Source organism: Rhincodon typus, chromosome 8, assembly GCF_021869965.1.
Source record: "Rhincodon typus isolate 14 chromosome 8, sRhiTyp1.1, whole genome shotgun sequence".
NCBI classification, from domain to species: domain Eukaryota; kingdom Metazoa; phylum Chordata; class Chondrichthyes; order Orectolobiformes; family Rhincodontidae; genus Rhincodon; species Rhincodon typus.
In genome coordinates this window covers 34011231-34037498 of record NC_063339.1, presented here as the reverse complement: position 1 = coordinate 34037498, position 26268 = coordinate 34011231, and the positions used below count along the sequence as shown (strand labels likewise).

Genomic DNA, 26268 nt, shown 5'->3' with positions numbered 1-26268 from the left:
GTGTGCCTTGGCATTGCAAGTGTACCTTTAAATACTACTTAAATGTTTTGAGGGTTTCTGCTTCTATACCCGAACAGGCAATAAGTTCAGATTCCCACCACCCTCTTGGAGAGAGAGATTTTCCTCACATCCCCTTGAAACCTTCTGTATCTTACCTTAAATCTGTGCCCTTGGTCACTGATCACTCCACCTAGAGGAAAAGTTCCCTCCTGATTACCCTGTCTATGTCCCTCATAATTTTATACATCTCAATCATGTTGTCCCTTCATTCTCCCCTACTGCAAGGAAAATAAGCCCAGTCTATTCCATCTGTCTTCATAACTAAAACTCATCAATCCAGTCAACACTGTGGTTAATGTTTCCTCACCACTCTCTCCAGGGCAATCTCATCGCTCCTATAATGTGGATTCCAAAACTGCACACGATACTCTAGTTGTGGCCTAACCAGCGTTTTATACAGTTCCAACATAACATCCCTGCTGTTAAACTTTGTCCCTTGGCTAATAAAGACAGGTGTTTCATATGCCATTATAATCACTTTATCTACTTGTTCTCTTAGCTTAAGGAACCAATGGACATGCACGCCAAAGTCCCTCTGATCCTCAGTGCTTCTGAGGGTCCTACCATTTATCATGTATTTGAACAAAACTTCTGTACCTCACACTGAATAGTTTTTTATTTCAAATTTATCATCAAAAAAGGAAAATGGAGGAGTTGGACAAAAGAGAAGAGTGATAAAGGAAGATATAAAGAGAAAGAGACAATATCTGAAGAGAACGAAGCAATATCAGCTAAGATGGTCAGTGGTGAGGGTATAATCGAGTAAGATTGGCCCTCTGGCATAATGGATGATAGGGACATGACAGAGGCAGCCATTTGGATTATTTTCATCTTACTATCATGGAAGTGCATGAGCTCCTCAAATTGTTGGACGTGAGGGTGAGAGAGGGGTTTAAGAAGAGATTTTACAGAAGAGAAAAGAAACTAGAAAAGAACCTTTTTATTCCAGGATGATCCTGAAATAGTGAGCAGTTTTGATGTAACGAGTGGTGTGTTATATAAATAACTTGTAAGAAAGGACAATAGGTATGGTTGCCAAATGCATTGATGATACAAAGATAGGTAAGGAGTTGAGAAGAGGACTTAAGTGGACTACAGAAAGATCTAGAAAGGTCAAGTGAGTTGGAAAAGATCTGTCAAAGGGAGTATAATGTATAATGAGATTGTGGAATTGCCCATTTTGACAGAAAGAATAATAAAAGAAGCATACAATCTATATGGTAAAAGATTGCAGAGCTCCGAGTTATAGAGGGATCTGGGTGTCCTAGTTCATGAATCACAAAAGGTTAGCATGAAGGTACAGAAAATTATGAGGAAAACTAATGGACTGTTATCGTTTATTGCGTGGGGAATTGAATACAAAAGTAGGGAGGTTATGCTTCAAGAATATAGGGCACTGCTACAACCACATCTGGAGTACAGGTAGTTCTCCTATAACATGATAGTTGCGTTCTTCTGTGACCTCGTGCTATAGAGAATCGTGTTATAGGGAAATTGCTATAGAAAATTGCTATACCTGTACAGCAGAAAGTTCATGTTATCCAAACAGCATCCACTATTCATCAATCGTGTTACAGCCAATTTGCGTTAATAGAACATGCATTGTAGCAGAACTACCTGTATTGTGTTTAGTATTGGTCACCTTATTTAAGAAGAATGCAAATGCTTTGGAAGTAGTTAAGAGATGAGGCAATGTTCTTTTATCTCACAGAGGATCCTGAGACTTTGGCACTCTGTTCCTGAAAAGGTGGTGGAAGAAGAGTCTTTGAACCAGTGACATTGTAATTCCTTAAATGGATAGAAAAATACTTTGAAACAGAATAGTGCCTTATGAGATACACAACATTATAATCTTAAATGAGTGCCATCTGGTTTACTATTCTAAATGCCTTAGAAGATCCAGTGTTATTGTATCAACTTAAAGACATTGTTCATTGTGAACTGTAATATTATTTGGAAATGATTATTAATCCTGGTTACTTGCTTTGTATTAAGGAAGAGTTCTGAGAACACAGATCACATTCTTACACATTGTTTGTAAGAATGGACGAATGAGAATAAATTGTTCAATCCAACCACTTGATTCTGCATGGAGGTTCTTTCTCAGAACTAGTCTCCTCTATGTTTTGCAAACTACGAATTGATCCAAATAAGTTTCAAATGATCTGGTGTTTATTGCACTGATTGCATCTCAGTTCCATAAGGGATTGTTTCTTAAGTATGAAGAAAGCACCTTCTGTTTCTTATGGACCCTGTTCCCTTTCTGTGAATATTTGTGGGATTTTTTTGTCATTAAGAGATAATTGTCACTGAACCTAACCGTGTCCCTATTTTATAGTATGCATATGCAGGCTTTCCAGATGGTCAGGGGCAGGAATATGGTTGACTTTTGTTTAGATTCTTTGTCCCTGAGACATTAATGCTAATTTTGGCACCTCCATTTTTTTCAACTGCTAACAGAACATGGATTAAACCTCAAACTCCCTTGATCTACTCACTACCATGCAGTATGTTACATAGACCCACTGAGATATTGCAGTTGCTATTTTTCACAATGTTTAAAACAGTTTTTCTTTGATCATGGATGATTCGAATACCATATTTTCAAATTATAGGAATTAATTTTCGAATATTATACATCTTTTGAATTAGAATGTAACAAGACAGAATGAACTGACGGAATAAAAAGAATTTTCAGCCAAGAAAAAACGTGTGTCAGTGACCTAAAGATCAGGACTGTTGTGTTTGAAAGCCAATTTAGTAGACTTGGTTATGCTGCACTGAGATCACATTAAAAACAGCACATTCTTAAATTGGTGTTTGAACAATGTTACCATGTCAGAAAGCAGCATGCCACCATATTAACTGTTAGCCCCTTACTGCAGCATTTGAGGTTGATAGTATAGATGCACGCTGATGGTTTATCTTGTTTCTCACGTAGTAAAGTATTTAAACACCAAAGAAATAGATCATAGCATTTCAGGGATTCCATTAATAGCACTGGAGGGCAGGAGCTGCCATCTGGATTTCATGCAGCTGTCTTAACAAACACTGAATTGAATATTTGATTTTTCCTTAATATACAGAAACCTCCAGCTGGAATTATCCTACTTACGTGAAATAACTGCACAGAGGCCGGTAACCTGTCACCAAGCCACCCCTTATTTACTTGTGCACAGTACATTGGCTGTGGCCAGCCAGCTCAGAGTCAGTCCTGAACTGAGGAGATTCTAATCTCCTGGTTATATTGGTCAGCCAGGGTTTTACTGATTGACCCAGGTTAACAATCCCAATCATTGAGGTGAATCTGGTTCCAAACCCTACATTCCACTACATTGTGCAAACTTAAGCATTGGAGTCCCGGGCAAAACTTGCTAAAGACTGATTCTGCAACCACAGATACAGCTGTGCTGGTGTCGACCTCCATAGGAACTGGGTGACTATTTAACCAAACATTAATTTAAATCGGTTCCGATTTGGATGTCTCTAAGCGATTTAATCGTCCCAACCCACATGCAGGGGGACTTTCCAGGGTATGCACTCTCCTGGGTTCTGGCTTATGAGTTTTCTTACTCAAGTCAGGCCTTGTAGGTCTCCTTTGCTGTCTCGAGTCCACATACTGGCAGCAGCTACAATGGTTTGCAGGCCCAGATCCTGAAGAATTGTTCAGCCTCTTGGCCAAGGCTTGGCTTTGTTGTGCGATTCTGCTGTAGGCTGGCCTAGGGTCCCTCTGCTCAGGACATATCCTGCATTGAGCTGTGCAATTGCTTGCACTCAACTGGTGTTCCCCAAGCTCAGTCGGAGAGGTGAGAGAGTCCATTTCCATTGGGATGCCCTGTAGCAGCCATGCGCTACTCGCTGCATTTTCCAATGACAAAGCCAGTTGTAGTGCCTGTTTGATGGCCAGTTGGGCTTCAGCTATTAGGTGCTTCTGTATAGTTATGTCATTAATCCCACATACAAAATGGCCTCTCAGCATCTCATTCAGTGTTAACCCAAAAATCACCCGCCTCTGCCAGTCATCGGAACCCCGTCAAAAATCCAGATATGGACTCCCCCGGTTCTCTAACAGCTGAACAAAACTGATAGCATCTCAGAATTAGAGGAAGTTTGGGGTCATAATATTCCTTAACCAACTCTGTCAACTCTTGGAAGGTTTTAGTGTCTGGCATAGGTTTATGGTGAGAGGGGAAAGATTTAAAAGTGGCCTAAGGGGCAGCTTTTTCATGCAGCGGGAGGTGGGTGTATGGAATGAGCTGCCAGAAGAAGTGATAGAGGCTGGTACAATTACGACATTTAAAAGGCATCTGGATGGGTACATGAATAGGAAGGGTTTAGAGGGATATGGGCCAAATGCTGGCAAATGGGACTAGATTTATTTAGGATATCTGATTGCCATGGACAGGTTGGACTGAAGGGTCTGTTTTCGTGCCTTATCTCTCTATGGCTCTATGACTGTTGCAAGTGAATGTTCTTCAGGTGCATCCTGTTTAATCCCGTTGCAACTGAAATAACTCCACAGAGACTGGTATCTTGTCACCAAGCCTCTCTTTGTATCTTCATGCATAGTACACTGGCTGTGGCCAGCCAGCTCAGAGTCAGTTGCCTGAATTGAGGAGATTATAATCTCCTAGTTATATTGGTTAGCCAGGGCTTTCCTTTTTGGCCCAGGTTAACAATCCCAATTAGCGACCTCGTAGTCAGTGAGGTCAACCTGGTTCCAATCACTACACTGTGTAAGGCAAAAACAAGTTTTGTGCTGCAACAACTGACATTACTGAATTTACACCAGCCCATTAGTTCAAGTTTCTGGTATCGAAACTACTCTGGCATTTATTAGCCTTTGTATTGTAGACTTATTCAAGTGATGATGCTCACATGCTTCAACATAGATATATATTGGATACCTGAATGCAACACACTGACCTGTATGTAACAAAAAGGAGAAATCTGTTAGGAACAGTAGTATTAAACTGTTCACTCAGCCAATACCTGGTTCAGGACCAGACAGTAAAGCACTGTTCAAGTGTTTCAATTATATATTTTAGAATAATTAATTTTACTGTTGACACTGTGATGTAAAGTTAATGTACTTCAGGCCAATAACTAATTTTGTGTTAATCATGCTTCAGTCTGTCAACCATAGCAATGGTCTGTGTTCAAGCCCCATTTCACGGCTTGAGCATAGAAATCAAGGCTGACGCTTCCAAGTATTGAGGGAGCACAGCAAAATCAGAAGTGCTTTCTTTTGGATTAAATATTAAACGCAAGCCTACCCTCCTGCTCAGATCAATATTGACGATACCAATGTATTGTTTTGAAGAAAAGCAGCAGAGTTATCCTTGGTTCCAAAGAGTCCAGTTGAAACATTAACTCTTTTGACGGATGCTGTCTGACCTGCTGAGATTCTCCAAAACAAGTTTTTTTTTTCAGGTCTCCAGCATCCGCAGTATTTTTATTTTTAATGAGATACATTGGTCCTGCGTGACATCCCTTAATGAATGTATAAAGCCAGGTTATCACGTTGCTGCCTCAGAGAGTTTTCTCTGCACAAATTAGCTGGCACAGCTCCTGCGCTACAACCGTAACTATACTTCAAAAGGTTCATGTGAAAAGTGCTGTATAAATCTAAGTCTTTTGTCAGGCTCATTTCATATACCTATGAATGGATACAATGGACATTTTTTAATTGGCTTTAAGCAAAAACTGTGAATTGAAGTTGGGAATTTTCTGACCCCTGTGGCTTATTTATTTACTGAATAGATTGACCATGTCACTGGTTGAACCCTAAAAAGCAACAGTAAGAACATGAGTTAGAACAAACGGAAAAACCTTTTTGTCAGAAAGCAAATTAAAATGATCACCATGCTTCTGTAGTGGAAATTTTAAAGCATAAATATGTTTTCCGTGCAATTGTGGCAAATGTCTGCCAGGACAGATTAGTTCTATATATTTTGCATGAAAATAATCACTAGTTATCTCTTTGCAGCTTGCAAGGAAATAGGATGATAAAACACTGCATTTGCTTGGTGTAACATGTCAGTGTGATGAATTGTGCACACAGCAAGCAATTCAATCACGATATTGTCATACACTACAAATTGCTCACTTGACATGGTTGTTCTTAGCTCTGTTTAAAAAAATGCAATTATGCGCAGTGGCAGGTGGCTAGGAATGTGTTTAGATTCAGATAACATAGTTAATCCTCTCAAGCTTCATGATTTGACATTATTTAAATCAGTTAAAGTCACTACCTAATATTATGCACATATATCTTAGTGTATGTTCCAGTCAATTCTCCTGCTTCTCTTGAACTCTCTAGGTAACAGTAACAGATATCCACATGCAGTTTCTGTCAGGATGGTGTATGATCTTATTCAGATGATGGCAGCACAAGTCGTATCATGCAGATACAGTGGGAAATTATAAGTGTGGTACGATTACTGAAACCTTGCCCTCTAAACCTCACCACATCCCCCCAAGGATGTTGAGGTTGAGAGAGTGAAGAGCGTCAAGTTCCTTGGAGTGACGATAACCGACAACCTGTCCTGGACTTCCCACGTAAATGTGATAGTCCAGAAGGCACAACAACACCTCTTCTTCCTCAGGTGGCTCAGGAAATTTGGCATGTCCATAAGGTCCCTCACCAACTTCTACAGATGCACCATTGAAAGCGTAATGGCCTGGTACGGCAACTGCTCTGCCCAGGACCATAAGAAACGACAGAAGGTGCTGTGCACGGTCCAGACCATCACGGAAGCCAACCTTCCATCCATGGACTCCATCTACACAGCCCGCTGCCGCGGAAAGGCATCAAAGACCCATCGCACCCTGGTAATGACCTCCGACAACCTCTTCTGTCAGGTAGAAGATACAGAAGTCTGAACACATGCACCAGCAGGTTCAGGAACAGCTTCTTTCCGGCCATTATCAGACTGTTGAATGGACTCTAGCCTCAAATAATGTGACCTGCAATGTAATCTGTATGCTTCTAAGTCTTTTTGATCTGTATACCCTTTGCTTGCTGTGATCTGCCTGTACTGCGCGTAAGCAAAGCTTTTCACTGTATTTTGGTACACGTGACAATAAAATCAATTAATCAATCAATCAAGAAAAAAAGAAATGCCACATTGCTAACAGGAACATGTTCTGGCACACTTAAATTCGGTGTGAGAGGAATGCAGCTCTATGCCCTTGTGCAGCCTTTGAGACCTTTGGCATTTGTATGGGAATTGACGTCCGCTGGACCTTGGGCCTTCCTGTGCTATATCTGCTCCCAACCTTATGCCTAGAGTTGTCCTCATCTCATGCCGAATCTAAACACTGCCCACCCTATAGTGATTGACCCATCTGTATCCCAGTATGCTGGCTCCAGTCCCCACTCTTGACTTTACAAATTGTCTCAGAATAGCAGTGCATGCTGATAACCCTACCCCTTGACATTTAATTCCCAATCCCCATCATTGACTGTGGCTCATATCCCAGAATATTTGGGGAGGATAGCTCCAACTGAGGACACCTCAGCCCCCTGACTGATTTATTTCCCCTACGGGATATTGTAATTTCCAGAGTGGTTTATTTTAACCTGCAGGACTGACCACATCCCAATCCCCAGTCCATAAGGATGTGGATCCTCAAACCTTGATTCCACAAAATGCCTGTCTGATCATGGCTAAGCCCTCTCGACTGAGATCAGATGATGCCCATGGCTGACCGTGGTGGCAGTACATAACTGACCATAATCCTTCTTGACTGGACTAAATGCTATTTCCCTTAGACTGAAAGACATGACTATTGGTTCAAGCATATGTGGTGTTTTTGTCACAGCAGCTGCTGCCACACCCTTTAAGTGTGACATTGAAGTAGTACTGTGCTGTACACCAACATGTTCACTCCCTTGACTTTTCAATGCTGGCAACCAGGACGAGATGCCTGACTTTCTATCTGCGCTGAAAGACAGACTACTGTGAGGCCACAAGTCCTAAATTAAGTGTCAATGGGCAAAAAGGCAAGGGAAGACAAGACAGAGATGCTGTGAGCCTCCAAGCATTTGCTAAGAGAATGAGCACTTAAGAAAGTAAGCCAAGAGACCTGAGATACAACCTGTTCCAATGCACAAGATAGGAACCTGCCCTTGTGCATGATGCAGCATTGTATTGTAAGGTGTTGCTTCACTTTAAATTGCAGTTATGAAGTGCTGAACTGGATTATAAGTGGGTCCAACATGTGCCATGCTGATGTGGTGAGATTGGTGCTTTGCTGATGCCAGCTTACATGCTCAGGGAGTGCAGGCAGTTCCTGCCTTTGGAGCATGCCCCGAGGTGAGGGCCGAGATCATGTCAGAAGAAAGTGCCAGCAAGCTGCAGCCACCAAGTAACTTTCACGATGAGAATCGGCACCATTTAGTTTCTCACCAGTATCTAGGAAAATAGCAACTGGCATAAAATGAGGCAAGATTTGCTAATAATGAGATGCTATTGCATGCAAGGAGGGCTCTCACAACTTACTAGCGAGATTCCTACCTAACTATTCAAAACTTAAGGGGAAGTCCAACGGTTTTTCTCAATAGCAAGATTCTCTTTTTAATCTCGCCATATTCTCCCAACTTTGTCATAATTGCCCATCTGTTCTGACACTGGAAAAATGCCACCCTAAGGAACCATCAGCGACCACAGGGCCCAGGAAGAAAGACAAAAAGTGAACTGAGAAAGTGAACTGAGTCCACCAACAGTTAACAGGGCCACCATAACCGAGGAAGTGGATCTAGAGAGTGAATTTGTCCTGTGGCCAGCTCCATGTTTGCAGAAACCAGAGGGAGGTGAGAAGGATCTGCAAGTTAGGCAGACAGTTTGTGTGGGAACACTTTCTGGAAGACAAGAGTGAACACCAGGAGGTGAAAGGTGTTCTGGCATTCCAAATTAGAGTGACATTGGTCAGAATTAAAAGTCAAAACTACAAGAATAAAATACATCTGGAGGACCATATAAGTGTCAATGAGATTTTTGTGACTCTTAGTAATTACTGACATCTGGTTTGATTGCTAACAAATCCATGGGATTTGTCTTGGTTCCATCTGCCATTTAATGTGCAAGGTGTTTGGCTTGACCACAGTTTTCCGTTAATTTTACAATTTGGGCAAAATATAATTGAAATTTTAACAAAGTGTTGGAGAAGCTCAGCAGGCCTGGCAGCATCTATGGAGAGAGAAATGGAACTAAAGTTTCAGCATTATGTTTCAATGGATATAGTTCTTATCCAGCTCATAGTTGCAGCATAGCATTAAGAGCTCATAGTTACAGAATTGTATTGAGGTTGTGCTTTGTTTTGTAGATCTTAATGTGTAATTGAAAACTCAACTTATATGCTTACCATGATACAGACTTCTCAGATTCTGTGCTATGACTGCATTAAAAAAATGAAGCACTTTCCATGAACTTTCTTTTATGTTTCTACAAATACCTTCCCAGTTGCCCATGTCCTTACTGTGGACCAATTACTGAGGTAATTATGCCCTTATTCAGAGAAGATGAGGCTATTTAGGCAGGTTTATCATAGAATCCCTACAGTGTGGCCCATCGAGTCTGCACTGACCCTCCGAAGACCATCCCATCCAGACTCAGACACCTACCCTATCCCCATAATCCCGCATTTATTATGGCTGATCCACTTAATTTGCACTTCCCTGGACACTACGACAATTTGGAATGGCCAATCCACCTAAACTGCATCTTTGGACCGTGGGAGGAAACTTCAGCACCAGGCAGACATGAGGAGAATATGCAAACTTCATTGTGGAAACAGACAGTCACCCGAAGCTGGAACTGAACCTGGGTCCCTGGTGCTGTGAGGCAACAGTGCTAACCACTAGGCTACTGTTTCGCCCATTATCAACAATCTCACACAGTACCTCCTACCTGCGTCCACCTAACATCATCTCTCCTACCCTTCTCCCAGCCCCAACCGCTCCTTCTATTTATATCTGAGCTCCCCTCTCTCTCCCCAGTCCTGACAAATGGTTTCGGCCTATAAACATTGACTTTCCTGCTCCTTGGATGCTGTCTGGCCTGCTGTGCTTTTCCAGCTCTACATTTACTGCCTCTAGCTTGCAGCATCTGCAATCCTTATTGTCTCCATGCCAGTGACTCCAGTCTTGTTAGGGTTCCTTGGTGCTGTACTCTGAACTCCTTGCATGATGTCAAAGACAGTCATTTTCATTCACCTCTGGAGTTAAGCTCTGTTGTCCATGTTTGAACCACGGCTGTAATAAGGTCAGTGGTTGAGTAACCCAATCTGAGTGTCAGTGCACAGGTTACTGCTGAGCAGCTGCTGCTTCATAGTTCTGTCAATGACCCCCTTACATCATTTTGCTGATGATATTGATATGATAGTAGTTGGTCGGATTGGATTTGACCTTTCTTTGTTGACAGGGTGTACTGAGATAATTCTCCACATTGCTGGGCGAATGGTAGTATTGTAGTTGTATAGAACATCTTGGCTAGTGACGCAGCTAGTTCCAGAGCACAGGTCTTCAGTACTATTGCCAGAATGTTGTCAGGGCCCATAATGTTTGTAGTATCCAGGGCCTTCAAGTGTTTCTTTGTTACACCGCGTGAATTGAATGATTGAAAACTGCCATGTGTGGAGCTGGGGACCTTAGTAAAAAGCTGAAGTGAATCATCCTTTTGGCACTTGGTTGTAAATGCTTCAGCCTTGGCTTGTGCCTGACATGCTGGACTCCCCCATCATTAAGAACAGGAATACTAGTGGATTCTTCCTCCTTTTGTTTAATCGTCCACCACTATTTAAGGCTGGACATGGCAGCACTGCAGAACTCTGATCTACTCTGCTGTTTGTGGGATAGCTTAGCTCCATCTGTCACATGCTGCTTCCACAGTTTGTCTCTGCATGCTTCACTAAATGATGCCTCACTTTAAGTTGTGCCAGGTACTGCTGTGGCTGGCATGCCCTCTGAAACTCTTCATTGAACCTGATTTGATCCCCTGGCTTGATGGTAATGGTAGAGTGGGCCATATGTCAAGCCATGAGGTTAGCGATTGCGGTTGAATCCAACTCTGCTGCTCCTTATGCCCCACAGTGCCTCATGCATACCCAGTTTGAATCGCCAAATCTGTAGGAAATCTACCTCATTCAGCATGGTGCTGGTGCCAGACAAGATGATGGAGAGTTACCTCATTATGAAGAAAGAACTTTACCTGCAATAGTACTATACAGTGGTCACTTCTACCCATTCTATTTTGGCCAGTTACATTGGTGAAATATTGCTGGAGATACTATCAAATAGGTTTTTTATTCTGTCTCATTGGTTTCCTCACCACCTGCCACAGATCCAGTCTAGCAGCTATGTTCTTTAGGACTCAGCCAGCCTGTTCAGTGCAACTGAACCACCCTTGATGATGATGTTGGAAGTCTCCCACCCAGGGTATTCTGTACCCTTGCCACCCTTAGCTTTTCTTTCAAGCGATGGTTAACATGATTCGTAAGCTTGGAGAGAAGGGCGTTTGTTAGGTAGTAATTTGCAGGAGATTTCTTTGCCCATCTTTGACTTAATGCTGTGAGTTTGTGGGCTCCATAGTTATTGTGGAAAACTTCTTGACTGTATGTCACTATTGTTGCAGATTTGTCCTGCCAGTGGGACACCACGTACCCAGGGATGGTTTTGGTATTTGGGACATTATAAGGTATGATTCTGTTATTGTGGCTGTGTCAGGTTCTTGTTGATTGAGTCTGTAGAACAACTCTCCTAACTTAACATTGGCACAAGTCCCTAGATAAAAATAAGGATGATTTGTAAGAGTTGACAGAGCTTGAATTTGCTTTTGTCATTTCTGGTGTTTGGGATGGTCTGTTTTGTTTCATTTCTTTTCATTTCATAATGTAGTAAGTTTGAAGTTGACTAAGTGAATGCAAATTAAGTTTAAAAATTCTATTTCTATTGTTTGGACTTCCAATAGATATGGGATGCTGTTGAAACAGGAAGATGCCTGATGACTTACCAGTGCCATTCTGGGGCAGTTCGTGATGTTCAGTGGTCCTTCTGTGGAAGACGTGTCCTCAGTGGTGGCTTTGATTCTATGCTTCATTTGACGGATATCGAAACAGGTACAGAGCTGTTATAATTTTTAAAAAAATTTTCAGATGTTTCCATTGGTAATCTTAGATGTAACTCCCCAAATGAAGAAAATTAAGACAGTGAAGGATGTGGTGTAAAGCCATGCGTACATATTTTTCTACCCAGTTTTATTGTTCTTCCAAGCTTGAAACTGTTCTGGTTTCCATGGTTGGATTTTGAGCTTTTTATCCTTTAGCTGTGAAATACTAAAAATGTAATTATCACTGGATAATTTCTCAGTTTTGGTGTGAAAGGTTCAACTGAGTAATTTCTTGTAAGGATCTCTCTCCTTAAATTTCCTTCTCCAACTCACAGGGCTATTTCTGCTGTCACATACACTGGAGGTGCAGTCTTCATGTAGTTTGCATATAATGATGGTGGAACCTTCATTTACCCGAAGATCCAAGAGTTTAGTAATTAAAGACGCTCTATAATTCAAACATCTTTATTCTTATCAAGTCTCTTTATAATGGACAGCTTTACACTACTTCTCGGGGTACTTGGGAAGGTGAGGGAGAGATCCAGGAGATTTGGCAAATTGGATATAGAATTGGCTGAGCGGCAGGAAGCAGCTGTTTTTGTGACTGGAAGCCTGTCACTTGTGGAGTTCCACAGGGAGCAGTGTTGGGGCCCTTGCAGTTTGTGGTATATATAAATGATTTAGACTTGAATGTACCAGAGTTAATCAGTAAGTTCAAGGATGATATGCAGTTTGGTGGGGTGGTAAATAGGGAGGAGATTAGCCTTAGATCACAGGAAGACAGCCTGGTCAAATGGGCTTAATGGCAGCAAATGGAATTCAATTCAGATAAGTATGAGATGATGCATTTGAGCAGAACAAGCAAGGCAAGGGAACACATGATGAATAATAGCGCCCTGGAAAGCACTGAGGAATCAGAGGGACTTTGGTGTGCATGACCAAGGATAATGAGACAAGTAGATAAAGTAATTAAGAAGGCATGTGAGTTACTTGCCTTTATTTGCGAAGGCATTGTGTTTAAGTGCTGGGAGGAGATGCTGGAACTGTATATGACGTTGGTTACACCATAGATAGAGTATTGCATGCAGTTCTGGAATCCACATTGAAGGAAGGACGTGATTACACTGGAGAGGGTCCAGATCTATCAGGATGTAGCATGGGCTGGAGAGTTTTAGGTATGATGAGAGATTGGATAGATTGGTGTTATTTTCCTCGGAGGAGAGAAGACTGAAGGGGGACATGATTGAGTTGTATAAATATATGAGGGGCATAGAAATAGTAAATGGGAAGAAACTGCTCTCCTTAGTAGAATGATCAGTGACCAGGGAGTATTGATTTAAAGCAAGGGTCAGGAATTTTAGAGGGGATGAGAGGAAAAGTCTTTTTTTCCACCCAGAGTGGATAATGGGAATCTGGAGAGTAAGAATGGTAGAGGCAGAAACCTACATATCATTTTAGAAGTATTTAGATGTACACTTGCGATGCCAAGGCAAACAAGGTTATAGGCCAAGTGCTGGATAATTGGATTAGAATCGTTAGGTCAACATACAAATTGCCTGCCTGATTGATTGTTGTAGCTGCCTGCTAGCTTGTAGTGAGTCATGAACAAGGACGCCAAGAACCCTTTGGACACCAATACTTCCCAGACGCTAACCATTTAAGAAATACTGTCTTTTTGATTTTTTTGGAATCAATGTAAATAACTTCATAGTTATTCACATATTATTTCATCTGCCATATTCTTACCCATTCACTTAGCCTATTAATGTCCGCTTGATGTTTCATTGCATATTCCTCACAATTTGTATTCCCACCCTGTATAGTGATATTAGCAAATTTGGATTAATTACAATTGCATGAAAAATCAAACCTCACCAATTACCACCACATCAGTCCACTTTCAATCATCAACAAAAATGTGGTATCATTGACAGTTCTATCAAGCAACACTTACTCAACAAAAACCTGCTCACAGGTACTTGCTTTCAATTTGGGTTTGTCAAAACCACCCAGCTCCTTACCTTGCCACAGCCTTGATCCAAACATGGACGTGAGGGGTGAACTCAAGAGAAGATGTGAGGATAACTGTACTTGACATCAAAGCAGCATTTCACTGAGTGTGGTATCAAGAAGCCGAAACAAAACTGGAATCATTGGAAATCAGGGAAAGCACTCTACTAGTTAGAATCATATCAGTATGATTGAAGTTTGTTGTGTTTGTTGGAGGTGAATCATCTCAGTTCCAGGACATCTCTGCTGGCCTAGTGTCCTAGGCCCAACAATCTTCAGTTGTTTTATCAATGACCTCCCCTCCCCTCCATGGGGTCAGAGATGAAGATGTTCACTGATGATTACATAAGGTTCAGCACTATTCATGACTCCTCAGATACTAAGGGAGTCTGTCCAAACATAACAAGTTCTGGACAGCACTCAGGATTGGGCTGATGTATGGTGTGACTGTTATTTGCCACTGAAGTGCCAGGCAATGACCATCTTAAACAAGAAAGAATCAACCCGTTGCTCTCTGACATTCAAAGGCATTATCATCACTGATTCCCTCCACTATCAGCATTTTCAGAGTTACCATTGACCACAAACTGACCTGAACTGCACCAGCCATCTAAACATTGTGGCTACAAATGGGTCAGAGGATAGGAATTATGCAGCGATTAACTCACCTTCAGACTCCTCACAACCTATTGACTATCTACAAGGCGCGAGTCGGGAGTGTGGTCGAATATTTTCCATTTGCCTGGATGACCTCAATTCTATCAACACACATGAGGCTCAACCACCATCCAGGAAAAAGCCATCTAACAGCTGCAACATTTCACCAAGGCTCCTCAGACAGCACTTCGCAAACTCTCGACCTCCACTAACTGTAAGGACAGCATCAGCAATGCCTTGAACAACATTACCTGAAGGTTGCCCTTTAAACCAAACACCAACCTGACTTGGACTTCATTCAGCTGTCAATGGGCCAAATTCCTGGAACTCCCGACAGCAAATGGACTGCAGCAAGTAAGAAAGTATCTCACTGCCATCTTCTCAAGGGTAATTAGGGATGGACAATAAATTTGAGCCTAGCCAGTGCTGCCCACATCCAGTAGATGAATAAATAAAAGCTGCACGTATGGCCAATGCCACTGCTAGGTGGAACACCAAATATGCATGTTCAGAAACAGAATACTAAGGTCCTGTATCACTGGCAACTGATTGAGGGTAGTAGTTGCTTGTCATAAAGGGTGTGCTGCCCTCAGATTTGCAGTGCAGAAATGAACTTTAGCATTATCCATAAAAGCACAGTAGAGCTCTGTCAACATGAGTGAAAATTGAAGTTTGCATCAAAGCTGGAAATGTCATAAAAGCAACAGGTTGAGAATAAGTATGAGGGACTGGAAGGAAAAAAGAGAAGGATTGTGTTAGGTTGCAAAGCATAGACTACAGAGCTGATGGTGAAGGGCAAAATATGGATGATAGTAGGACAGATTTTGTTGAATACTCTGGTACAAAAAAGACTCCTGATCGGTCATTACTGCTTTTCAAAGCAACACACCAAGCTGAATGGAATCTTACTTAGCTGTCACTTTGTATTATTATATGTTTCCTAGCACCAAGGTTGACTCATGCACAGTAATTCTATCACTTTACAACTCACTCTGGTGAAATGTACATTCTGAACTTCTGTCTTACTCACTGAGCACATTTTGTGCAAGATTTGAAGCCAGACAGTTAAATGGTACCAACCCTTCACTGCAGCTCAGCGCCTCAAAACAGGTCGTGCTGACATCAGCCTGTTAATAACTTCTTGTTGTACATCTATGGATCCACCAACTTATTTCAGCTCCACTTTCTTCACCTTGAAATCCATTGGGACAATGGCCACCACACCAGTCATGATGTCACCTTCTTCATGTGCAGAAGCCTCCAGGCACACCCGAGATCCCTGTCACTGGAGACCATCATTCTAAGCAGCCATCTTGCTAAATAATCTGAGACACACACTGATTTTTAAAAAGAAATTTATCCCACATTTAAATCATTTGTTGGGATTGTCAACAATCAAGACTGAGAACTGATACTTGTGATATCCCACTAATATCAGGTTGCTATCCCAAGAATGAACCGTTAATTCCTACTTTCAGGTGTTAACCATACTGAGCATATTATTGCAATCCCCTGTTCTCTAATTTTGTTTACTCCCCTGTTTCAAACCTTACACCTTTTGAAAATCCAAATAGGAAATATCCACTGGATAGAGTGATCAAGTCATACAGCATAGAAACAGACCCTTCGGCCCACCATGTCGATAATGACCAATGAACAGCAAATTATACTAATCCAATTCACCTGCACTTGATTCACAGCCTACTATGCTCTGGCATTTTAAGTACTCATCCAGATGCTTCTTAAATGTTGCAAGAGTACCTGCGTCCTCTGCTTTCTTAGGCGATACATTCCATATTTCTACCATCCTTTGGATGAAATACATTTTTCTCAGATTCCCTTTAAAGCACTTACTCCTAACCTTAAACTCAGACTGTCGGTTCTTAGACACGTCTGCCATGGTGAAAAGATTCTCATGATTTACTCTGTCTGTGCCTCTCATAATTTTGTATATCTCAGTCAGATCCCCTTCCTCAGCCTCCTCTACTCCAAGGGAAACAATCCCAGTCTATCCAGTCTTTCCTCATAGCTGAGACTTTTCATCACAGGCAACATAATGGTGAATCTCCTCTGCACTCTCGCCAATGCAATCACATCCATCCTACAGTACGGTGACCAGAACTGCACACAGTATTCCAGTTGTAACAAGACCTCCTTGATCCTATATTCTACGCCCTGGCTATGAAGGTAGGCGTCTGGTTTGCCTTCTTTGCCACCCTGTCTACCTGTGTTGATATCTTCAGGGATCTGTGGTCTTATCCACCAAGGTTCCTTTGTTCTTCAGTACTTCCCAGGGAACCTACTATTCATTGTACAAATGCTTCCCTTACTAGACCTCCCAAAATGCATCCTTTGGTTCTTCTTTGATTTATTGTTATGGTCCCAGCTGATGGGAATGTTAGACGAGTCAGTTCTTTTGCAATTTAGTTATTGTGGAGATCAACCACTGAACATAGTCATGTGAGGCTGCCAGTGTACTTAGGAACATAGGAACAAGAGTAGGCCATTCAGCCCCTTGAGTCTGTCCCACCGTACAATGAGATCATGGCTGATCTGTAGCCTAACTCCATATACCTGCCTTGGCCCATATCACTTAATGCCTTTGATAATAAAAATATATCTATCTCAGATTTAAAATTAACAATTGATCCATTATCCAGTGCCATTTATGGAAAAGAGTTATGGAAAACATCTACCACCCTTTGTTCTTCTTAACATTGCACCTGAGCAGGGCCTGGCCCTAATTCTCAGACCATTCATGGTTCTAGATCAGCCAACCAGTGGAAATAGTTTACCTAACCTGTCATTTCCTATTAATATCTTGAAGACTTCAGCACAGCAGTGCCCAGCTTGGACACCAAACAAAAGAACATAGGTTTATTATACAAAATAAAGTTCTTCAAAAGCTATATATCAGACAGTTTAGAAACATCTTCTTGTAAAAACAAAGATTCCACCCTTTTTCTCCCAGTAATGTCTTTTACAAACACACAACCTCAATGAAGTGTCATTATCTTCACACATTCAGTTCTTACCTAATGGATGAGTTATCCAACATTTCCTTTCAATTACATGTACCAAGACACACAGACACAAGCTAACTTACCAACTTTTCTGAATGAACTCTAAGGAAAAAAATCCCAGGACTTCTTCTAATTTCTTTGACTGTTTTGCGACTGCTAAGCAGCACATTTGCTGGTAGGGATTTTTTCGTCTGATGAGAACCTTTTTCTGCCCTCTTTTTCTCTGGGTCACTAAAGCTCAACTTAGCAAACTCAGCAGTTATCTCACCAGGTAGCTTGTCTAGTTATTTCCCTTCGATTGCATGATTTTTTGGATGTACTGTTTTGACTCAATGTTTTAAAAAAAGACTTTCTGTTCCCTTTAAAAAAGAGTCACCTTTACAGAACTAAAAATCAAAAACCAATTTACCTCAACTTTAGAACCCCAGTTCCCAAAAAATAATATATTATGAGCCTTCATCACTCTATGCCACAAGTAGCATTCTGAAAAACCTCCAGCTTGTTTGTCCCTTTCATAAATCCATCTTGCTCAGTTTTACCATTATTTTCTAAGTGTCCAGTTGTCACATGTTTTATAATAGTTTCTAGCATTTTCCCAACTACTGATGACAAACTAACAGGTCTATAGTTCTCTATTCTCCTTCATCCTCCCTTCTTAAATAATAGTTATATTCACTGTGTAATACATTACATATCATTAATATAATCAATATTTCATTTTAATTTTCATTACTTTATACATTTTAATGTGCAAACTTTATCTACACCTTACACTGCATCCTTTTGAAAGAAATGTATGTTTGTTAGCTCATTCTGAGTTTATGCAATTTTATGTCGATAAGGAAGTACATTATAGCTTGAAGGCATGGGCCAGTTGCACAGCTGACTTGTAAAATGCCTTTTCATTACCTTTGTTGATGCTTGTTTATTTTACCACAATTTGACTTGAGGTCATTAGTCAGGCTCATTCTTGTCACAGTGTGGTTATTTTAAGGAGCAGCATCTGGCAGTGCGCTTAAGCCCATGATGATAGTACTTAAAACAGAAATTACAAGAAGGATTGAATTGTGGAAAAGTCTTGATTAAGTACCGTACGTGATCTTATTAGGATACAGTGATTATCACCAAACTGCATTGTACGGAGATAAGAGTCATTCAAATAGAAATTTATTTTGCTGCTTTGTGGCAAATTAAAATCAAGAAATCCAAGATGGGGCGTTCCATTCCCACACATCCCAGATGTCCTTCTGTTTCAAGGACCACACCTTCCCCCCTCCCAGTGGTCAAAAATGCCCTCAACCGCATCTCTTGTGTTTCCTACATCTCTGCCTTCACATCCCCTCTCCCCAACAAAAACAAAGACAGAATTCCCCTTGTCCTCACATATCACCCCACCAACCTCCATATCCAATGTATCATTCTCTGCCACTTCCGCCACCTACAATCCGACCCCACAACCAAAGAGATATTTCCCTCCCCATCTCTATCTGCCTTTCGTAGGTACCATTGTCTCCACGACTCCCTCATCTGCTCCACCCTCCCCAGTAGCCCCACCACCCTGGCACCTTTCCCTGCAACCGCAGGAAGTGCTGCACCTGCCCCTCCCCCCTCACCTCCATTCAAGGCACTAAACAAACTTTCCACATTAGACAGGTGTTCACCTGCACATCCGTCAATGTGGTCTATTGCATCCACTGCTCCCGATGTGGCCTCCTCTGCATTGGTGAGACCAAGCGGAGGCTCGGAGACTGTTTTGTAGACCACCTGCGCTCTGTTCGCGACAAACGACAACACCTTCTGATCGCAAACCATTTCAACTCCCCCTGCCACTCCCTGGGTAACGTCCATCCAGGGCCTCTTCCAGTGTCACAATGATGCCACCCGCAAACTGCAGGAGCAGCATCTCATATTCAGCCTTGGGAGTCTACAGCCCAATGGACTCAATGTCGACTTTACTAGTTTCAAAATCTCCCCACCCCCAGCTTCATCCCATGACCATCCCTCCCCCTCATTCCCGCCTCCTTGATCTGACACAACCTGTCCATCTTCTCTCTCACCTATCCACCCCTCCCACCTCACTGACCAATCCCCAACACTCCTTGCCTGCACTCACCCATCACTATCTCGCCCACCTTCCCCAGCCCCACCCTTCCTCTCTCTATTTATTTCTGAGCTCCCATCCCCCTCACCATTTCTGAAGAAGGACCCCGTCAGCTTTCCTGCTGCTCTGATGCTGCCTGGCCTGCTGTGTTCCTCCAGCTCCACATTGTGTTATCTCTGACCCCAACATCGGCAGTTCTTACTATCTCTGAGCTACCGTTTCACTTTCTTATGTTTTAGGCAACCCATACATATGTGGATCCAGAGTCCACTGGCCAGCCAATCGGAATTCTCCTCTCATACAATATAAATATTAGTTTTCCCTTTAAATTGGTATTCTTTAGCATCATCTTGAATACAAGGTGAAAAAGCTTTGACAACTTGTCTTTTTTCAACAATTACAGAAAGTTTGAAATCATGACAACTTAACCACTAAAATGTTTGCTGCACTTTTATAATGCAATACATTCAATATTTTGTTAATCGACGGATAGAATGCCCAGAAATATGGAGTGACAATGAGATCTTGTAACCCATTAATAGTTCAGCCCAGTTTACAAAGTCATTCATTTCTCCAATAATTTGAAGAAGTTTGGTTTATTTAAAACGTTTTTTGTGATTCTCCCTTCCCCCTCCCAAATATAAGGATAAATCAGTCACATTAAGGTGATTATTTCCAAGGTGATCCCTTACCATTTTAATAATACCTAACTCTGTTAGTTTTTCCTCACTAAACCTAGGGTGGTCTGTTCCCTCATTGGGCCTTAATCAAATCAATCTTGAATGATCAATTGAGCATTGATTGTATTCTTCAGTGGTTGAGCAACTCATCTTTTCTCCTGACTGCAGCACTGAAATTTAACAGTGACTATCTTTTATATGGTTGAAGTTCCATCTGCGTGTGCTATGTTGTGACGCGTTTCTTTCCTCCCAATAGTAATTGTTGGCTGAACTTGGTTCAAGTTGACTGAGTTGAAAACCTATTCAGATATGAATAAAAACCAAAAGAACTGCGGATGCTGTAAATCAGAAACAAAACAAAAATAGAAGATGCTAGAAAAGCTCAGCATTTCCCTTCACAGATGCTGCCAACCTGCTGGGCTTTTCCAGCAACTTCTGTTTTAATTCAGATATGAAACTGGAGTTCTTTATTTCTTAGTATTTAGTTGTGCTTATCAAGAATCAACCACACTAGCTAATGTTTGGCCTTTTTTTAATACACTCTCCAAGGTCTGTTCAATAGCCTGTTTAATAATTCTTTTTTGGCTACTGATAATGTATTGCTTTACTGTGAGGAAATTGCTTCACTGAAGCATTTCTTAATTCAGCAAGTTTAAGGCATAAAGCTTGAGCAAAAGCAGAGGTTGCTGGAAAAGCTGAGCAGGGCTGGCAGCATCTGTGAAAAATAATCAGAGTTAACATTTTGGGTCTAGTGACCCTTAGAACTGTTCTGAGGAAGGGTCACCGGACCTGAAACGTTAACTTGATTTTTCTTCACAGATGCTGCCAGACCAGCTCAGCTTTTCCGGAAACTTGTGTTTTTGCTCCTGATTTACAGCATCTGCAGTTCTTTCAGTTTTTAATTAAGGAATAAAGCTGTTTTCCACCAGCCTTGTTCCTGATGTCTCAAAGCATAGTAGTCAGCCTTCCATGCCATCATTTATAGCTTACATAAGGTTCAGCCATGAACTTTGTCTTTCTACAGGTTCCATATTCTTTTATTTCACTTGTTCATGGGTTGAAGGTGTCACTGGCTATGCAAGTGAGGACAGCAGCAAATGTAGTTAACATCCCCTTAATAATGTAACAATCAACTTTGCACCCAGTATATCGCAGATTAACATTTTAAAAAATCATGGGATGTGGGCATTGTTAGCTAGACCAGCATTTATTGCTGACAGAGTGGTTAAAATCATTGCTGCCAATTGTCACATATAGGCCAGAGAAGGTAAAGATAGCAGATTTCCCTGCCTAAAGGAGGACATTAGTGAACCATATGGTTTTTAAAATAGTGATTTCAGGATGGTCATTAGGCCAGCTTTTTATTGGAAATAACTTCGAATCCCATTATTGACTATGATGGGATTCAAACTCAATGTCCCCAGAACATTAAAATTAAGCAAAATGCTGCAGATCCTGAAGGTTCAGCTCAGTTTACAAAGTCAATTATTTATTATCTTTTGAAGTCTACATTAGCTAAAAAAATTATTCTCTTTCTCCGCAATATGAAATTCAGTCACATTGCAGAGATTATTTTGAAGATGATCATTTACAAATAGATTGATAACTAATTCTATTCATTGTTCGTCTCTAAATCTAGGATGGGCTCTTCTTTTGTTGACTTTTAAGCGTGTTTATCTAGAAAACATCCAGAATATATCCTAGAAATTCATTTGCTTTACTACTTAGAGTGGGAAAAATATAACAGTTCATGTGAAAATAAAAACATTCTGTGAAAAATACATTGTTTTTATTACATATTTTCCTATCCTTTCTGTTTAGGCATTTCTCTATTACATCACAAGTACACACAAGAGCCCTTGGACCATCCGTTCCTAGATTGATCAAGTTTATCCCTCATACAGTATTGAAAGCTTGTTTGTACAAAAAAAACTCCATTCCTACTCTGTTTCCTACTGATGAATTTTCTTCCTGAGATTTGCAGAAGTATCCAGGTGTCGCTTTTCCTCCCCTTGTGTACTAATAACTAAAATGCAGCCACTTACTAGGTGACTACGCCCCAGTACGGCATGCTTCACATGGTGGGCTTCTAGTCCATTTCCTATGTGGACATCTAACAGTGATTAACTGCAGTTATAATTCTTGTTTCTTTCCGGCATGCATTGATGCTGGCTGACAATGTGTCTATTTTCCCATATCAAAAAGGCTATGCAGAGACAACGTTTCATATTAGGATATTTTTCACTAAACTCCCACAGAATCTATTGATTTAATTGCCTCTTCCAAAACTGTAGATCCTGATTACATAGTTTCACATATTTTGCTGTGAGTGTATAGTTGTGCTCCAAATCCCATTGAATATTTCCTCTGTGCAATTTATATATTTTCCTGGAACTTTTAAATTTCTGTCAAAACATTAACAGCTTTAGTTTGTATATAGTGACATCAAAACAATTTGAATAATGACTGATAGTTTGTGTTTAAATGTCACCTCTCAAAAGAGTGCATTTACTTTCTTTCCATCCTAGTTGACTTAATCAAATATGTCAAAACTCTATGCTGCATTCAACCTTGAGTTCTCCTGTAATGGTTCTTGTGGCCAAGCCCTTGATGTCTTTAGAAATGACAGAATTTTTAAGTATTATTCAATGAACACACCAGTTGATAAATATACAGAGTTTAGAAATTTATCACAGGCATTTCAATTCCACAAAGCATCTCACATAATTACTATTGTGGGAGCCACAACAGAATGTATTGGAATATATTTATATCTTTACTATTGCAGCCTAAAACCCACACTTGGAATTTGCAGCATGAACTATCAGAGTAGAAGCGTGGGCTGATTTTATTTACTTTTTTCCTTCCCTACTATGAAAACATTGTTCTGTTTTGCTGACACCCAGCTAAGATTGGTTAAATAGGAAGCAAATATGAAATAGGAGCAAACCCAAATTGTTTTATTTGGTGTAAAGACCATGAGTTTTTAGTTTTGTGCTTTTTAAACTTTTGGACTGAAATGAGAAAAAACTGTTTTATAAATCAGTGTTTAAGGATTGCTGCATGTTTGGAAAAGCAAGTAAGCTGACACTTGGGTAAGCATCATGTAAACTGCAATTTGAACAAGCAGTAATTGAAGCTTGGGTTGTGACAAATTAGACCTAAGGGGTTGTGTACAGATGCACTTGAGTGGCGACAAGACATTGATTGATTGCCCTATGACTAATGACTATTTTTTGACAAAAACCTTTTGCCTGCCAACAACCATGTGATTGATTCTCAGGGAACTGAACAACTTGGGGCTGGAACATGATAGATGTGTTTTGATCTCCACCAGCACAGAAGTTGTCTTTCTCTTCTTTGTAGTCAAAATCCATTTTAAACTTGAAGAAAATTAGTTACGATTTCCTTCACCAGTTGTTGTATGCTGTGACTCTTCATTGACAAGAGACCTTTTTTTATACTTAACCCATTTCTTTAATCAACTTGTTCAAAGATGTTATTACACACCTCTGGAGCAGTTGGGACTTGAACCCAGGCGTCCTGGTCACTAGCAGTATTTGTGATAAAAGAACACTAGCACTTTTATAAGTGAACCAGCTACGTTGTATCTCTTGCAAACAAACATCCGGAAGGAAAATGACTAAAAAGCAAACTTCTGACCAAGAATTGTAAGGATCACCATAACAATCCAGGAAGAGGAACCATTGCCTCCTAGTTTTCCTCAACTTATAATCTACTTTTCCCTATTTCTTTTTGTGTGTGTAAGCGTAAGTTTATAAGAGATTAGAGTTGTAGTTTGTACTGTTATATGTTAACAATGTATAACTGTTTACCTATAGCTAGAATCTAATTACTTGTGATAAACAGTAATTCTTATGAAGTTCGGAAACCTGGTGCTGTTTATCAAACTGCGTCTGCAAATCAGGTAAATTGGGGAATTTTGTGTACTTATTTAAAATCTTTAACTTTTGTAACAACCTCAGAAATATTTCCATCTACACTAATGAGTTGTGACATTGGTATCTTGCCCTATGTTGTGGTCACTTGTAAAACCAGGGGCGAACATTCAAAAGTAGTTAAATCTTTGCATTAACCTAAATGTCCAGTTATGTTACTTTTGTATTTTTCAGCTGATGAATCTGGAGCATTAAACTGCAGAGGATTAGTTTAACACTTCAGTTTGCAATTAATAAAATTTTGTTTTGTTAATATAGCTAAACAAATCATCAGTGTTCATAATGAATGTCAAGTCACTTGTTTAGCTTTCAATCCTGAGAACCAAAATATCTTCTTGAGTGGAGGATTCAGCTCAACAGTGAGAGCATGGGATACAAGAAATTGTAAGGTACTATAATACTTCACTATGTAACACACACTTTTGATCTAAAGCAAAGTAATTTGTAGCAGTTAAGATGAAATGTGGTTTAACATTCCATTGGTATAGCAATGTAATCTGGTTGCCCTTCTCTAGGAAGGTATTATTAAGTTGGAAAAAGGGCACAGAAAAAATTTACATGGATGTTACTTAGTCTGGAGAGTTTGAGTTACAGGGAAAGGCTGGTTAGGCTGGGACTTCTTTTCCTGGAACGTAGAAGGTTGAAGGGTGACCTTATAGAGATTTATAAAATCATGAGTGGTATAGATAAGGTGAATAGCAAAGGTCGTTTTCCTAGGGTAGGGGAGTTCAAAACTAGAAGACATAGGTTTAAGGTGAGAGAACCTAATTTAAATGGGATCTGAGGGACAATTTTTCACACAGAGGGAGTTGCATGTATGGAATAAACCACCAGAGGAAATGGCAGATGCAGGTAAGGTTACGACATTTAAAAGACATTTGGACAGGTACGTGAACAGGAAATGTTTAGAAGGATATGGAACAAATGCAGTTAAATGGGAGTAGTTATGGTTGAGATACCTGGTAGGCATAGATGAGCTGGACCAAGGGGTTTGTTTCTGTGACTCCGTAACCTTGACGAAATTACCACAGTACAATTTTATCTGATTAAATAAAATAAACTAACATTTTCTGCCTTTTTTCCAATTACAAGCTCATGATTCAATTTCATATATTGTTTGATACTGTAATTCAGTAAAATACACTTGACCTTTTGAAAGCTGGCTTTACATCCAGATTGATGTGATGAGCATCTTCCTGCTGGCTTTAAATATTGATGTTGGGCCCAGAACCAATGCTTGTAATACAGCTCTAAATTGGCAAATTTGCTCAGGATGATTAAATGGGGCATGGTAATTGGAGGTGGAGGGTATTTAGGAATGAACTTCTGTTATTGAGATTACTGGTGCAAAATAGAGTGGCTTTAACTCATATTTGCTACACTTGAGATTGCCAGATGCTGACTGTCACTGCGCACATAACTGAAGAGAATTTTTATTCAAGAGCGTCTTTAAATTTAAAGAGCACAAAATGCATCAACAAGCAATTCTATGTTATCTTTTCTCATACTCATTTATGGACTCTGCAGGCTGGGATAGCATTTATTGCCCACCCGTAGTTGTTCTTTTGTTCATTGTGTTAAATTGTTATAATATTAATGCATTTTATCTTTGTATACTTCAACAATACCTGAACATCAGTAAGAAGCCTGACATGCCCATCATAATTC

General features: G+C 40.5%; 1 protein-coding gene across 4 annotated transcripts in view; it reads left to right on the top strand.

The window, feature by feature from the left end:
* Nucleotides 1–26268, top strand: part of wdr25 (WD repeat domain 25) — an 84629-nt gene that overhangs the window by 44839 nt on the left and 13522 nt on the right. For all 4 annotated transcript variants that reach the window (XM_048599657.1, XM_048599658.1, XM_048599659.1 and 1 more), the window contains exons 3-4: nt 12033–12180; nt 24859–24989. In XM_048599657.1, the coding sequence (XP_048455614.1) occupies nt 12033–12180; nt 24859–24989 (279 nt within the window). The remainder of the gene's footprint in view (nt 1–12032; nt 12181–24858; nt 24990–26268) is intronic.